Source organism: Physcomitrium patens, chromosome 2 (genome assembly GCF_059467195.1).
Source record: "Physcomitrium patens ecotype Gransden chromosome 2, ASM5946719v1, whole genome shotgun sequence".
In the NCBI taxonomy this organism is placed as follows: domain Eukaryota; kingdom Viridiplantae; phylum Streptophyta; class Bryopsida; order Funariales; family Funariaceae; genus Physcomitrium; species Physcomitrium patens.
Window position 1 is genome coordinate 23,242,646 of NC_143411.1, and position 18,032 is coordinate 23,260,677.

At 31.0% G+C, this 18,032-nt stretch overlaps 1 protein-coding gene across 1 annotated transcript; it reads left to right on the forward strand.

The window, feature by feature from the left end:
• Nucleotides 1-12,856: 12,856 nt before the first annotated feature.
• On the forward strand, nucleotides 12,857-14,950 carry LOC112274131 (aquaporin NIP1-1). The gene is made up of 5 exons (XM_024503341.3): nucleotides 12,857-13,342; nucleotides 13,448-13,672; nucleotides 13,878-14,069; nucleotides 14,203-14,264; nucleotides 14,387-14,950. The coding sequence occupies exons 1-5, from the start codon at nucleotides 12,857-12,859 to the stop codon at nucleotides 14,601-14,603; spliced, it is 1,182 nt and encodes a 393-aa protein (XP_024359109.1). The 3' UTR covers nucleotides 14,604-14,950.
• The last annotated feature ends 3,082 nt before the right edge of the window (nucleotides 14,951-18,032 follow it).

Below are 18,032 nucleotides of genomic sequence, written 5' to 3' on the forward strand. Positions count from 1 at the left end.
TTAATTTCGATGACTTTTGTGTATCTAGAATAGGTAAGAATGATCCATTTGACTTGTTTAAAAATATTGCATTTGAAGATATGGCAGTTGGTGTTATCTTGCTATTAAACATTATTATTTTACATGAAACTTCTAAAATTCTCAACTTTTTTTATACCTTCAATATTCTTCTATAATATTTTATAGAAGTTTCAGAAGCTTTAAAAAGTTCTACGATCTTTCAAAGTTTATTTTTTATTTTTATTAGGATTTTTCTACATAAAGTTATCTAGTTTTTTAAAACCTTTTATGTTCTCTTAAAAAAGGTTTTCTGAGGCTGATGTATTTTAATATGTATAATAAAAAATTAAAATACATTTCAGTTTAACCAACAACATTTGAGATGTAATCCATGATGTTTTATTTTTTATTTTTTTATATTATTATTCCTCACAACCACCTTTAATGTGAATAAAAATAAGTTTAATAAGTTTAACAAGTTTTTAACAAGATTAATGTTAATCTTATTATAGCTTTATCTTTTGTAAGAAAAAACATATATTGTTTTCTTTATATATAATACAAGAATATCTTTTATATTTCAAATCAACCACCTTTTAACCATTCTTGGATATGTTTTGGCTTAACTTGTCTTTAAAAAATATAATACTTAAGTTAAAATAATATTATGATGTAATAAATATAGAATAATTATTTTTAATTGTATTTAATAAATAATTTAATTTAACTTCAAATAAATAAGCACTAATTTTAAAATCAATTAAGTTATTAATAATACACATAAAAGATAAATTTATCAAACTTATAGATTTTAAAAAAATAAAAAATACTATTTAGACCAATTTTTTACTTGTGGTTTATTTATCTATAATTTACTCACTACAATCTAGAGGTACAAATTTGCAATATATAGTCTTTAGGCTCTATAGTTGGACTTTGGTTTTTGATGAAATAAGACATTTATTAATTGATGATCTTCATAATATTCATTGTTTTTTTTTTTGAATATATTATTTTCTTATCTTACTTCACTTATAAATTCCTCAAATATAATATCATTGATGGTACTATTTAAAACTTAATCATTAAGGACTTGTATAATTGAGGGTATTAGATTACTTTTTGGTAATAGGAAGGTAGAAGGCTAAGAGTTGCATAAAGCTCAATATTGATGGGATTTAATAGGTCCATATTGTAAAGGTATAAAGCAGAGATTAATTTCTTTGTATTTTTAAGCATACAATCATTTTTCTTATCAACTGCTATATTTCATAAGAAATATCATTTGATCAATTTAAATTTTTTTTAAAGAATATTGGTTACTTCCATAGTTTAGATTGATCTTAAAGTTGAAAAAGGTGTCACGGACATATGCATGTAAGCCAATAATTACATATATAAATAGATAGAAGTAAATAAAAGCAAGTAAAAGTAAGTTAATTCTATAGTATTTGCTATAAAAGCTTTTTAGAAGCTTCATAGATGCAACTTTGACTTTACAGGTATCTTACATTGACTTTTTGGATTAGAAACAACGTCAACAAGTTAGCCATGTGCGACACATGTTATTAGCTTGAAGACCAAGCTAACTATGTGGCCCGCATGTAGAAAAACTTGCCTTGTAAGTCAAGGCATGTGTCCTGCAAAGTTAACACATATTGAAGGTCCTATGAAACATTGCCATGTAGCCCCTAATTAAATAGCATATATAGACAAAAGAGTGAAGCCTTCTTCACTCTTGTCAACTCTTTTCTTGCTTCTAGTCTAGTTTCAAGGCTCTTTAGTTTTTCTTGTCTTTTGGCAATAGCCATTCTAATTTCTTTCTTAATATGCATATCAAGTTATTTCTATTTTTTCATCTTTCTTTGAGAGAAGTCTCTCTTGTTTATTTTTTTTTATCATGTTCTTGTCCTTGACACATTGACAAGAATGCACTTATAATATCAGAGCTTTATCTAATCTTGATTAAGAATGGATTACTCCTTTCTCTTGATAAGACATAAGCATATTAGAAGTTGCGGATTACCCTCTTTTATACTGATATTGTCCTTAGTATTTTCTTTGTTCTCAAGTCCTCTCTTCTATTTGTCTTGAGTAATATTAGATATCTTTTCTTTTCTAAGTGTTATTATGGGAGAACTTACTGAAATGAAGAGTGCAATGGTACAAATGTAAGACCAATTGAGGGAATTAATACTTGTGATGCATCAATTCAATTTACCACCACAAAGAGCAACAAGATTGACAAGAAGTGAAGATATAGAAATGATTAGAGCTACTTCAACATTTGTACCAAATCATGTCCCTTCTTCTATAGTGGAACACCCTTTCAGTGTTAGAAAACCAAGAATTGTCCTACCCGAGAAGTTTGATGGCACTAGATCAAAGTTTAGAGGTTTTATCAATAGAGTACAACTTGTGATTGAACTTCAATCCCAAAGTTATCTAACTCTAAGATCGCAAGTTAGATTCATTAGTACGCTTCCTTCAGGTTCAGTATTATCATGGTTTTCATCTTTTCTTGAACAACAAAATCCAATATTGGATAATTTGAACGGTTTTTTGGCAAAGTTTTGATCCATGTATATAAAATATAATGCAATTCGTGTTGCAACCAACAAGATCCATGTTTTGCATCAAGGCAATTAATCAATAACATTGTATGCTTCACAATTTTGACAACTTGAACTAATATCAAGTGAGATGATGCTAAACTTGTTAGCTAATTTTTCTATGGATTACAATATGAGGTTTATAAATTAATGCTCAACTTACCTGATCCTCAAACATTGAGTCAAGCAATTAACTTTACTGTGAAAAGCAACAATCATCTTTTTAAATTTTGATCTGAGAACCGTACAAGTGGACCACAACATTACTATAATTTAATAGCAATACCAACATCTCTTCAACACATACATTCGGAAGTAGAGAATATGTAAATTGATGTGATACATTTTAAACCTCTTACTTAGCAAGAAAAGACTCGTTGTCGTCAGAAAGGATTGTACTTATATTGTGGAAAATTTGAGCACACTACTCAACATTGCCCAAAGAAATGACACAACCATAAAATGAGAAGTATGGCAATCAAAGAAGATAGCATGTCGGAAAACCAATTTATCCAACTACAATAGGAACCGTGTGGCTGGAACCTTGTACAACACCTAGTAAAGGTCTTATCTTCTCTTGAGAACCCTCTCATTGTTTTACAATGAATGTTATTCTAAGACCTAAACATTACAAAGCCTCTGTCTTGTTAGATTCAAGAGCCTCAGCATGTTTCTTAGATGAAGAATTTGCTAAAAGACATAGCATATTTTTAGTGAAGAAAATTAAACATGTTCACGTAGAAGTCATAGATGGTTGTCCGTTGTCTTTAGAAGATGTTACTCATGAAATCCTTCCTATAGAAGTAGCAACTAATGGTCATAGTAGCTTTGTAATATTTAATATCATTAGATCTCCCTCTAATCCAATCATCTTAGGTTTATCATGGCTAGAAAAATATAATCCTAAAATAGATTAGACTTCTCGTAGTCTTCACTTTTCTGAAAGTATAACTAAGAACATAATTAATCAAGTAAAAAGTCATAAGTCTAATACAATTAAACTTGTATTTGTAGGTGCAAGAGCTTTCTTGCATGTTGCAAAAAAAAAATCATCTTATGAGATTTATGCCGCTCTTATTTCTACTGGTGGAAAGACTTCAAGTAGCATTCTAAACCAATATCAAGATTTTCAAGATGTATTTGAAAAGAAGAATGCAGATACTCTTTCAGAACATCGTTCCTATGACTATTCAATTGACCTTCAAGAAGGAGCACAATCGCCATTTGGATGAATCTACAGTTTATCACGAAATGAGCTAACTAAATTCAAGGAGTATATTGAAGAAAATCTGGCCAAGAACTTCATACGCCATTCCAAATCTCCACCAAGAGCTCCAATTTTATTTGTGAAGAAAAAAGATAGATCATTGTAAATGTGTGTCGATTATCGAGGATTCAACAAAATTACTATCAAGAATAGGTATTCGCTTTCTTTGATATTTGGACTCTTTGATCAATTAAATCAAGGTAAGATCTATACAAAAATAGATCTATGAGAAGCATACAATCTAGTATGCATCAAAGAAACAGATGAATGGAAGACTGTGTTTTGAACAAGGTATTGACATTTCAAATACAATGTCATGCCTTTTGCACTTACAAATGCATCAGCAGCATTCCAACATCTAATAAATGATGTCTTTCAAGATTTTTTAGATGATTTTGTTGTCTGTTACCTAGACGACATCTTAATCTATTCTAAAAACATAGAAGAACATGAACTTCATATTCGTTGTGTGTTACAAAAACTAAGAGATACGAGACTCTATGCCAAGATAGAAAAATGTGTATTCTACACTACTCAAGTTGACTTCTTAGGATACATCATTTTAAATGATGAACTTATGATAGATCCTAAGAAAATTTGAACTATTATGGAATGGAAGATCCCAAAAATGGTAAGAGATGTCCAATACTTTTTGGGATTTGCCAACTACTATCGGATCTTTATCAAAGACTTCTCTCAAGTTGTAGCTCCACTTATACGTTTGACTTGTAAAGACAAACTTCAATGGAATCAAGAAGCGGAAGTAGCATTTGAAGCTTTGAAAACAGCCTTTGTTTTTGTACCAATCTTGTATCATGTCAATTTTTCTAAACCATTTTTATGAAAATAAAGACATCAAACTTTGCCTTAGGTGTTGTATTGTTATAAATGAGAAGAAAAGATAAACTTCACCCAATAGCTTTTCATTCTAGAAAATTTTCAGCAGCCGACATCAACTACAAGATTCACAAAAAAGAACTTCTTGCAATCGTGGATTTGTTTCAAGAATGGCACCATTATCTAGAAGGTGTTCTTAGCCAAGTCATCATATATATGGATCACAAGAACCTTGAATATTTTATATCAGCACATGTTTTGAATTATCGCCAAGCTCATTGGAATATATCTTGGTCAAGATTCAAATTCAAGCTCACTTATCGACTAGGAAAATAATAAGGTTTGTCAGATGCATTCTCTAGATGATCTTATCTTGCAGCAAAGGGAGGAGATGCTACTTTTGATTAAGAATGGACAATTTTCTTGAAGCTAGAGCATCTTCATCTTCAAGCAATGAAATCAACACTAACTGTTGATTCAACTTTCATTAAGCAAGTTTAGTCAAGTATATCTTTTGATTCTCTTATTTGTGATATTAAGAAAAATCCTTCAAAGTCTCATGATACTTCCAAGTTTGAATTCAAGAACAATCTACTATATTTCAAGGGATGCCTATATATTCCAAAAGGTGAAGCTCGATTACGTGTTCTTCAAGCTCGTCATGACTATCCAGCAGCTGGACATTTTGAGTACAATAAAACTTTGGAACTAATATCCACGGACTTTTGGTGGCCCCAAATGTGGAAAGCAGTCAAAGATTTTGTACAATCTTGTGATGTTTTCTCGAGATCAAAAAACTCCTCGTCATTGACTTTATAGACTTCTTCAACCGTTATCTATTCTAGAACAACTATGGTCTTCTATTTCTATGGATTTTATCATAGATCTTCCAATTTCAGATTCTTATGACTCTATATTTGTGATAGTAGATTATTTTATCAAGATGGCACATTTTGTACCATGTACAAAATCCATCACATGTGAAGAAACAGCTAAGCTCTTTCTTGACAATATTTATTGGTATCATGGATTATCCAAGGATATTATATTAGATAGGGGAACTCAATTTGTATCAAGATTTTGGCGGATCCTTTTCAAGATTCTAAAAATAGATATAAAACTATCTTTGGTATTCGATCCTCAAACTAATGGATAAACGGAGCGTGTTTATCAAGTTTTGGAGTAGTATTTAAGATGTACTATCAACTACCAACAAGATGATTGGACAATTCTTTTGCCATTAGCAGAGTTTGCTTAAAATAACATGATACATTCTTCTACAAAATAAACACCTTTCTTTGTCAATTATGGTTATCATCCATAACTTGATATTTTTGACTTTTCAAAAGTTGATAATCCTATAGTGAAAGGTTTGGCAATTCATTTGTCAGAGCTTCATACAACAATGAAGGCACAGTTAAAAGAAGCTCAAGAACAAAAAAAAGTCAATGTGGATGTCTATCAAAAAGAACAACCACTATTCTACACAGGTGACAAGGTATGGTTACTTCGTTGCAATATCAAGACTACTCATCTTTGTGACAAGTTGGACTATCGAAGGCTTAGACTATTTTCTATTTTTACACAAATCAATCCATTTTCATATCATTTACACCAATCAGAGTAAATAAAAATCCATCTAGTATTCCACGTATCTCTTCTTAAACCATACAAGACAGTGCATATACTAAAAAGAAGATAAGTTCTATCTCTTCCTATAGAAGTAGACAATAATGAAGAGTTCAAAGTGGAAGAAGTCTTAGATTGAAGGCAGCGCCAAAATAAATTAGAATATCTTGTCCATTGGCACATATATGATATTAGTAAATGCACATAGGAGCCAATAAAGAATCTTGTCAATGCAACAAAGGTGGTGGAGGCTTTTCATCAATGACATCCATCAAAATCAAGATGAAAACCTTTCTTATAAAAAAAAAAAGATCTAGGCAAGATAACATTCTACTTTCAATCCTTGTTTGTAGCTTCTTTGTAGTTGTGCCACTAAGGAGATGGAGAACCAACAACTAGTAGATTTGACTCAAGAGCTTGCGTATGTTGACTTGCCAAACGAGACATTACAATTGTCACAACCTTTAAGATGACGTAATTGATATGAAGATCCTCAAGAACGACATGTTCTTCCTTGAATAGATGGCGAAATACAACACATTTCATATCATGACCTTGGAAGGGACTCCCAATGTTTGGTGATTTTATTAGATGTAAAAATAATTCTTGACAGTGTTTCAAATGTTTTATTCGAAGGAAGTTATGAAGGCTTCAACAATGATTAAATAACTAGGTGGTCTTTCTGCCTTGATATGAGACACTATCGATGGTTGAGAGGTTCAATCAATCATCTTTGAAGAGAACAAAGATCAGAGTATGTGGCGAATACAATTCGTCGCATCATAGATTTCTTCAACATATGATGACTGCTCTTCAGGGAACTTATCCCTAAAAGAAGGGATAATGTCACGAATATATACGTGTAAGCCTGTAATTACATGTATAACTAGGTAGAAGTAAGTAAAAGAATGTAAAAGTAAGTTAATTCTATAATATCTTCTATGGAAGCTTCTTAAAAGCTTTATAGATGCTACTTTGACTTTATAGGTGTCTTAAATTGACTTTTTGGAAAATAACAACGTAGTCAACAAGTTGACCATGTACCATACATGTTGTTAGCTTGAAGACCAAGCTAATTATGTGGCCCACACATAGAAAAACTTGCCTTGTAAGTCAAAGCATGTGTCCTACAAAGACAACATATATTGAAGGTCCTATAGAATGTCGCCACATAGCGCCTAGTTAGATAGTATATATAGAGAGAAGAGTGAAGCCTTCTTCACTCTTGTCAACTCTTTTCTTGCTTCCAATCTAATTTCAAGAGTCTCTTGTTTTCTTGGCTTTTGGCAATAGCCATTCTAATTTTTTTCTTAATATGTATTTTTAGTCATTTCTATTTTGTTATCTTTCTTTGAAAGAAGTCTCGCTAGTTTATTTGTTTTTATCATGTTCTTGTCCTTGGCAAAAGGTGAAGGATCTACTAGAGTTTCTAAATGATATCTTTTACCTTACTATATTCTATCAAAAGCTTATAATATATTGTTATAAACTTCTTATAGTAAGTCGGCTTTTAAAATTGTATTTTTTAATTCTATTTAGAATTGTAAAATATATTTGGATTACAAAACATAGTCAATAATAAGATAAATTACTTTAGAGTGAAATCTAAGGAGCATAAAACTAAATATATGTTTTTTAAGTTAATCACTTGAGACAAAAAGACCTATTGAATGATTTAAATTTAAGATAATTATAAATCTAATAATTCTAATTTTTAATTTTATGAAATATCATAAAATCTTTTCATTTTTAAACTTATTAAGAGACACATGGTTTAACTCTGTACTAAAATGAGATCTTATGTCAATCTCAAGATAGTAATGTCACCTAATAATCAAAATCTTTTTTCACAAGTAATGCATAATTTCTAACTAAAAACCAAGTTAAGATCTTGTACTATTCTTAAAATAAAGGAATTACCCCATAATTGGAATTTATTTTATATTAAAGGATTAAAAAACAAGGCCAAAGAAATTACTCATAGTTTTAAAATTATAATACATAAATACCACAAAAAAGAGATGGATTGAGTAAAGGACAACTTATGAAATAACTTACAAAAATTAACTATTTTTCATAGATATCATTACTTTCTAAAAATATAAATTCAATGAAAAAAAGAAGTCATGCCAATTATTAATCCAACTTCATTTCTCTTGAAACATGTAAAATTAAAGCAGTTACTACAAAAACAACCAAGTTCTTTTAATAAGAGAACTAAAGTTGATAATATTATGATGCATATTATTAAATATTTTTGGTATGCAACTACAATATGAAGTGATAAAATGGTTAAGAAATTACCTCTAGGATATCAAATCTTCTTTTATTCTTCTCTATGTATATTTTAAATTTAAATTTTTTTTAAAAAAAAAAAAAAAAAAAAAAAAAAAAAAAATTAAAACTAAAACTAAAACTAAAACTAAAATTTGGAATCCACCTAATTTTTCTAAGCAATTCTCTTTTCTTGATTTTGTCTAAAATTTTAAATTAGTTTAAAGAGCTAAGATTTAGAACCCACCTTCTTATCTTAATTTTATTCCTTTCTTATTTTTTTCAATTTTTTTAAAAAACATCACAAGGTAATATTTGATAGTTACCAAGGTTATTCTTTTGCATTTTGATGTTATACTTCAACTCCTCTCTTTATTGCTCTTGGAAAAGTAAAAAATTAACCAATAAAACCATGTTGAAATATAGTCTTTATGGTTTTAAAATATTAAAAAAATGTTATTTAACTTATTCTTCCTAATTCCATTAAAAAAATATATATTTATAAATAAAAAATTAAAATATTGTCAACCAAAAAGTTGTCCTTTTCTCTTCAAAAACCTTAATATTCTCTTCTACTAGAAAAATATAAGACAAAATGGTAAATTCAATTAACTATCTATGGTAGATGACTATAGATACCAAAACATGTTTAGTAGAGATTTTTCATGTTACTTTCCACCTTCATGGCTTCATGAGTTTGTATTACCAAATCAATAGAATGTCATTCCTAAAATTTGTAAAACCTAATTACCTTTCCTATTAGGCCTTTGATATTACATCTTTGTAAGATAGTTTTAAAAAAAAAATCAAAATGGATAGCAAATTTAGATATAAGTTTCTTAAATTTGAAAAATTTGAATGTATTATCATCAAGCCAAAGAAATTTGTGGGATTCTTATTTTAAATAAGATCTTTTATACCAACAGATAATCGTACATATTTTAATTAGTTGCAATATATATTTACACTATTGTTTACATATATGAAAGCATTTGGTTCAATTTTATTAAAATAAATATATATCATGCATTTATTAAGTCAATTATATCATGTTTTATTGTTTGATCATAATCAAATAAATTTTTTATAGAATTTTTATTAGAAAAGGTTTTTAGATTAACATTATATTTATACATAGTCTCTTTTTTATATCTTATTTTTACATTGAGTACCTAAGGTGCAAAGTAGAGAGGATTAGCATATGTGTAATGATTATATAATCTACTTATCTTTAAATAATGGATAATAACTATAAAATAAAGAAATATTTAGAAAATTAATATTTTTATGTATTTACATAGGTACCAAATTTTAAATATGAAAACTATGTAATTATAATAATTACAGATTCTTTGTAGCAAGCAATCATTTTAAGCTATCTCATTAGAATTTTACTATAAATTAGTCTTAATCATTATTTTTACTATTCTTTTAAAATATAAATCTTCTAATCTTATTTTTAAAAAATATCTTAATTGATAAAAAATTAAAATTAAAATATTAAAATATGTCTCATAGATATTAAAATTAATCCTCTAATGTTTATGCATATGGATTACAAGTATCTTGGATATGTTAAAGTTTAATCTTCTATTTCTTCTTATATATATAAAAAAAAACTCGTTGACTTAAAATAAATAAATAGCAAAAAATTGACATGTTTAAAACTATCTTTAAAATTATTTGTTGAAAAGTATTTAAATAAAGTTATCAAATTAAAATAAAAAATCCAAAATTTGATTTATAAATTAAAGTAAAAGATTCAATTAGTACAGTTAGTACATGTCTTTAATTCTCTAAGTTACTTTAGCACATCCAGAAAAAACTCAAAGCTCTTAAAAATGTTATTTCCAGCACATAAATGCTTAAAACGATTCAAATGTCTAATACTATAAATTTTACTTCTTTAAATCTTTTATTTTTGCTATCCCTATTCTAATAGAAAGTATTTAGATTAGATCCCAAAAAAACCATTGGTGGCTGAATTTGACAACTATTGCCCTCTTACCAATCTATCTAACTTTTGTTTCCTTTTTAGTCATTTTTTTCTAATTCTTGTGGTTCTAAATCCAAATTGTCATTTAAAAATAAACTAAAGATTGATAAGTGATTTAAAACATATATAGAATATAGATTTAAATTATAAAGATAAAAAAATGGCATAGTAATAACATTAGTATATGATCATATTATAAGAGAGTAAAAATAAACAATTCAAATTAATCTATTACTACTAATATAACTACTAATTAATCTACATGATAAAAATACAATCTAAAATCCTTTAGTCACTATGACAAATATTTCTAGATTATTAATTTTTAACATCAATTTTTTAATTGCATAAAATTCAAGTACAAATATCTATGCATGATTTTCAAGCTTAAAAAATATTATATATGTTAAATCATTAAGATATTATGTATTAAATAAACAAAGATACAACCTATTTTACAAATCCTATTGACTTTTATTAGGTTTGAACTATCAAACAAGCCATATAATAGTTTTTTTTAAATCTATATAAATCTTTAATATTTGATAGTGAAAAATAAAAATAAATAAAATTAAAAAGAAGATAAGATTATCAAATAGATAAAACATTGCAACTACAAATTTGTCACATGTAATATTACAAAAATTATAAAAATAGTATATTCTTAATTATAAAAAAACATGAATTTTATGTTATTAAAATAAAGTATTTATTTTTTACAATATGAATAAAAAATAAATATATATATAAAAGTCATGTAAACTTAGTAAAGAAATTGCAGTCTATTATCAATTGAAACTGATTTTTAATCAAATAACCATTCTACTTATCATTGATAGTGTTTGGATCTAATTAATATAATATAAATAATGATCATTATATATATATATTTTTATATATATATATATATATATATATATATATATTCTTTTTAAAATTAAACTAAAAAAACTAAAATTTACATAATAGTAATGTACTGGTGAAAATATCTATTGGATGTTTAAAATTAAGGTATCTCCAAACCAATATTTAAAATTTGCAATAAATATATTTTAGCAAAATCGAAAAAAGCCAGATAGGTCTAGATTCTTTCTAATAATAGAAAAATGTCATGGTTTATAATACATAAATCATATGTTCTTTTAATAACAATCAAATACAAGGTTAATCTCAATTTTAAGTATTTTAGTTTATTAATATATAAATTTGTATATATGTACATATATAATAATTCAAATAATTTAAAAATAGAATACACGAAACTTAATAGATTATTATTTTTAATTTATAAATTTGTTTAAAAATAACATAATATAATATTTTTTAGAAATGATAGCAAAACTAGTCAGTATATGGATCAGTACCCTAAACTAGTCACTATACCATTATGTCACAATGCAGTTCTAACACTGGTTGCTTCAAAACTAGAAACCAAAAAATCCTGAAAATTTCAAAATATTCATTGAAAAATGAAAAATATTCATTAAATATCATCTTTCTACTGCATACAAAATGATATTGGAACTGTCTTGTGGGAAGCTCTCCTTTATTATGCAATCCTTTAAAATCAATTCTCCAACCCATTCTCCTACTTCAACACAGACCCAGTGATTACTATTCAAGCAGAGTGTCAAAAACAGTTTTTTTAACCATAAACCCCATAACGCCATGAATATCTGTGCATCTAAAATAAACCAGAAACCTAAATGAGTTGGAAACACTCATGCCTTCCCTGCCAAAGTGGGTATCTGTGAATCCTCGAAATCAATGCATAAAGCTTTTCCTTTGGCAATTCAGTGCTTGTGGAAGGGTGATCTTAAGCCACAGCTGATGCTCTTCTTTAAAAAAATGCTGCAATTAAGACTACGTTTTGTTGGTTTCATGTGTTCAAAACCTTGAATACAACAAGTGGTGGAGAGTATGACATGCAAAAGCTTTTGAGCTGCAGACGTCGGTGTTTCTGGACGAAGAAGGTCTCGAGCCACGTAGCTGATAACGGGGTCAGAGAATCACCTACCAATGGCTTCTACCCACTTCATGCACCTCGCATGTGCGACGAGCTGGGTGCTTGTTAAGCTTGTTAGGTGGTCCTGGACAGATTGCAATCTTTTAGATTAAGGAGCTTTCAGATTCACAAATTACTTTTTTCTTTGTGTTGATACGGCAGCAGTCGCTGGGTCTGAAACTGACCCTGACTGCGATGTACGTCATGCTTATAGCCATTATTTGGAACCGCTGTGAATGTCACTTCGATTTCGCGGATATGGTGGTCCCTTGTGCTCAAATGGGCTCGGATTCATCTCCGTGGTACATGCAACGGGGGGTAATGTGGGAGCAGGGAAAAACTTTGAGCTCCCTGTGGTGGAAGTATCGACCATTCTAATTGAAGGTTTTACAATGTTGGCTGGCAAAGTTAATCTGCAACCGCACAAGGTTTATAGTCTTTTGGAAGTTGGAGTTCTAACACAAAGCTTGTCACAGCCTGTAACCTGTGGCGGATTTTTCAATATGGAGCAAGTGGTACCTCCTTTGATGAATTCGAAACCATGCAACAAGTGTAGGATTAATGCTGAGTTGCACGAAAGTTCAGATCAGTGTGTGCTGCAAGTGCCATTGCTGTTGGAAGGTCACCTAGAGCTCCACGACGAGTGGCAAGCCCAGAAGCTGTCAACAATGGGGGAATCCTATCGAATTGGTGGCGCATCATATGACAGGGTGCTTCGAATGGTAGTTTCGTGCTCCTCGTCGATGTTCTTCCATAGGTTATGATTTTGCCGATGATTCGTCATCTGGGTTTGATTTTTCTGATGCGTTGCAAATGGTGATTGACAGGCCGGAGCCGAGTTGATTGCGGTGTTTCTCGTTATGTTTAGTTCATGTGGTACTGCGATCGCCAACAAAAAAGCCAACGGGAACCTAAATTTGCTAGGATTCGCGACCGCCGGTGGGTTGTCTGTGATGATGATGGTGTTCGCGGTTGGCAACATATCGGGAGCTCATCTGAATCCGGCCGTCACTCTCGCTTTCGCGTCCAAGAAGATGTTCCCATTACAGCTTGTGAGTGAAGTGGTCTTTTCTCCTCACAATCTGACACACAAATTCCATTTTCAGGCAAATAGGTGAAATCTTCTAAACTAGGATGAGTGATTAAGGAGTAGAACCTTTTGATGTTGATGATAACGTTGTAGATGTTCATGAAATGCTGTCCTAGTGATTTATGCCCCCATGCAACAACTTGTTCACCAAATTGACGCTCCTCCAGGTTCCGATTTACCTGATTGCACAATTTCTAGGAGCTTTACTCGCAGCAGGCATTCTACAAGCGGTAACTGGGGATACTGAAGTAGCTCTGACAGTTCCATTTGCGAGCTATGCACAAGCATTCGTAGTTGAACTAATCCTAGGATTCAACCTCCTGTTCGTTGCGACGGCGGTGTCCACTGGTTCCAGTAATGTGCGCAATCAAAAACTCATCTCTTCTTTATTCATTCTAAACAATCGCCTATGCAACAGAATCACCAACGTTGTGTCACATCATTCTTCATGGCCCCGTAACTCTAATCAACAGAATTTGTAATTGGGTGCAGAATGGCGAGCTATCAGGAATTGCAATAGGGGCGACTATCATCCTCAACGTCTTGCTTGCAGGGTACTCATCAATGCCTCCGAAGTTCACAACAAGTTGTTGCTTGCTTGCATGACAGATTCCATGAAAGGTTGAACAAATGCCGCGTTCCTCACTCTGGATGTTCACACTTTGACGCATTGCAGGCCTGTATCCGGAGCTTCAATGAATCCAATGCGAAGCTTGGGACCAGCAATAGTGGCCAACAAGTATGACGCCATTTGGATCTACATAATTGCGCCGCCTGTGGGCGCTCTCGCCGGAACCTGGACACACACCATGCTCCAAATCCAAAGCTCCCAATCCTCTCACCCCCCAACGCAGGAATCAAAAGCGCATCAATGTAGCTCAACGTCGACCTAAACCACTGATTGCACACCCATAGTCCTGGAACTGGATTCATAAGCATTCAATCTGCAAGATCTGATAAATAGGCAGCGTTGAGCCCATTAGCACCTAGAAATCAAAGCTTCACCTGAAAGTTGATAGTGTTGTTTGTAACGCAGTGTTGATTCGGAAGATAACTGCTCATGTTTTCGAATCATGTCTTAGATCGTGGCAGCTACGTGTACAATCAGCTAGCATGACTCAAGTCTTAGCAATGATCAAGCCATTGTCTTCAAATCCTCTTAAGATTGAATGCTGGCACTTGCACAGCATGCAACAGATCAAAGAATTCTCAAAGACAAATGCTTTCATACCTTTTTAAAGATCAGGTTGAAATGTATCTCTCCTTGTTGCCTAAGTACCCTTTATTCCATACTCTTCTTTTGATTGTTTTGTTTGTTTGCTTTTCTTCTCTTTTTTTTGGTTCTAATATTTTTAGACATGCTCTTTCATCAAATACAAATGGACAAAAAAACAAATATTTCTTAGGACTTAACACAAATATTTCTTGATTGTATTGATACAAAATGAGCTAGGCTTTGGTTTTTTTAATGCTTCATGGCTTAGCACATATTTATGTTTCTTTTTTTACAAAAACATTATTAAAATAAGTAAGTAAAAATGAAAGTAGAATAAGTTATCTTGTAAAAGATATTATTTTACATAAGTTGCTAATTATCAATGAATTGACTCTTGGTATATAAATAGGGCATCTTATGGATATAAAACAAAGTTAAGGGTTAAGAGTCAAAGTCAAGAAGATAAAGCATCAATTAGAGAATATTCAAAGACTAAATAAGAATAATTAGTATTTGGTGTAGGATATCCTTTAGGTTAGAGATATACCAAACCTGAGACCATGTCACGAACATACACATGTAAACTAGTAATTATATGTATAAATAAGTAGAACAAAAAGCACGTAAAAGAAAGTTAATTCTATAATATCTTCTATGGAAGCTTCTTAGAAGCTTTATAGATGCTACTTTGACTTTATAGGTGTCTTAAATTGACTTTTTGGATTAGAAACGTGGCCAACAAGTTGGCCATATGCCACACATGTTGTTAGCTTGAAGACCAAGCTAACTATGTAGCCCACACGTAGAAAAACTTACCTAGTAAGTCAAAGCACATGTCCTACAAAGTCAATACATATTGAAGGTCCTTTAAAACATCACCACGTAGCCCCTAGTTAGATAGCATATATAGACAAAAGAGTGAAGCCTTCTTCATTCTTGTCAACTCTTTTCTTGCTTCTAGTCTAGTTTCAAGGCTCTTTAGTTTTTCTTGTCTTTTGGCAATAGCCATTCTAATTTCTTTCTTAATATGCATATCAAGTTATTTCTATTTTTTCATCTTTCTTTGAGAAAAGTCTCACTTGTTTATTTTTTTTATCATGTTCTTGTCCTTGACACATTGACAAGAATGCACTTATAATATCAGAGCTTTATCTAATCTTGATTAAGAATGGATTACCCCTTTCTCTTGATAAGACATAAGCATATTAGAAGTTGCGGATTACCCTCTTTTATACTGATATTGTCCTTAGTATGTCACGGACACAAAATACAGATTTGAAATCTAATAAGAAGTTCAAGAAGAAGTGGCAGAACTAGATTAAATAGATGAGTATAAGAACAACACCAGAAAGGTGAGCTAGAACTCCAAGAGATGTGTTGTCGAGACTGAAGAACTCTTCAGCCTTGACTCCTATATATACTACTGGCCTATGGTTCTAAGGAAGCGCATCAAGAAGCTTCCCAAGAACTATGAAGCTTCTCGAGCAACTACCTAAGAGCTAGGAAGCTTCTCAAGTAACTTCTTAGAATCTACTAGAATATTCTAAGAATCTTCTAGAGCCTTCTAAAGAAATCTTTAGGGAATCTTCAAAGAATATTCTAAGAGAATATTCAAGGAATCTTCTGGAAGTTTCTAGAGACTTCTTTCTAGAAGGTTCTAGAAACTTGTCTCTAGAAAGGTCTAAGGACTATGTCCCTAACATACTATTTTCTTTGTTCTCAAGTCCTCTCTTCTATTTGTCTTGAGTAATATTAGATATCTTTTCTTTTCTAAGTGTTATCATGGGAGAACTTACTGAAATGAAGAGTGCAATGGTACAAATGCAAGACCAATTGAGGGAGTTAATACTTGTGATGCATCAATTCAATTTACCACCACAAGGAGCAACAAGATTGACAAGAAGTGAAGATATAGAAATGATTAGAGCTACTTCAACATTTGTACCAAATCATGTCCCTTCTTCTATAGTGGAACACCCTTTCAGTGTTAGAAAACCAAGAATTGTCCTACCCGAGAAGTTTGATGGCACTAGATCAAAGTTTAGAGGTTATCAATAGAGTACAACTTGTGATTGAACTTCAATCCCAAAGTTATCTAACTCTAAGATCGCAAGTTAGATTCATTAGTACGCTTCCTTCAGGTTCAGTATTATCATGGTTTTTATCTTTTCTTGAACAACAAAATCCAATATTGGATAATTTGAACGGTTTTTTGGCAAAGTTTTGATCCATGTATATAAAATATAATGCAATTCGTGTTGCAACCAACAAGATCCATGTTTTGCATCAAGGCAATTAATCAATAACATTGTATGCTTCACAATTTTGACAACTTGAACTAATATCAAGTGAGATGATGCTAAACTTGTTAGCTAATTTTTCTATGGATTACAATATGAGGTTTATAAATTAATGCTCAACTTACCTGATCCTCAAACATTGAGTCAAGCAATTAACTTTACTGTGAAGTGCAACAATCGTCTTTTTAAATTTTGATCTGAGAACCGTACAAGTGGACCACAACATTACTATAATTTAATAGCAACACCAACATCTCTTCAACACATATATTCGGAAGTAGAGAATATGCAAATTGATGTGATACATTTTAAACCTCTTACTTAGCAAGAAAAGACTCGTTGTCGTCAGGAAGGATTGTACTTATATTGTGGAAAATTTGAGCACACTACTCAACATTGCCCAAAGAAATGACACAACCATAAAATGAGAAGTATGGCAATCAAAGAAGATAGCATGTCGGAAAACCAATTTGTCCAACTACAATAGGGACCGTTGTCGTATTGTAATATGAGTATACCGTGAAAATATAAAGAAAGGGGACTTTTATTAATGTTTAGTTACCTCGAATATTGGGAGCAATGATTGATTCCAATACCAATATTCAAGGGCCAGTTTAGACATCCTATTATAGTCGGTCAGGGCATACTTACCAATAACAAAATGCTCGATTCGAGTCCAATAGTGGAAGTCAATAGAATCGGAAGGACTAAATCGATGACTGAGCGAGCCTGACGCGAAGGACCAATTTGACCCAATTACGGGAACATCCAGGTCTTACTACGGGCCTCTTAGCCAAAATGAGACC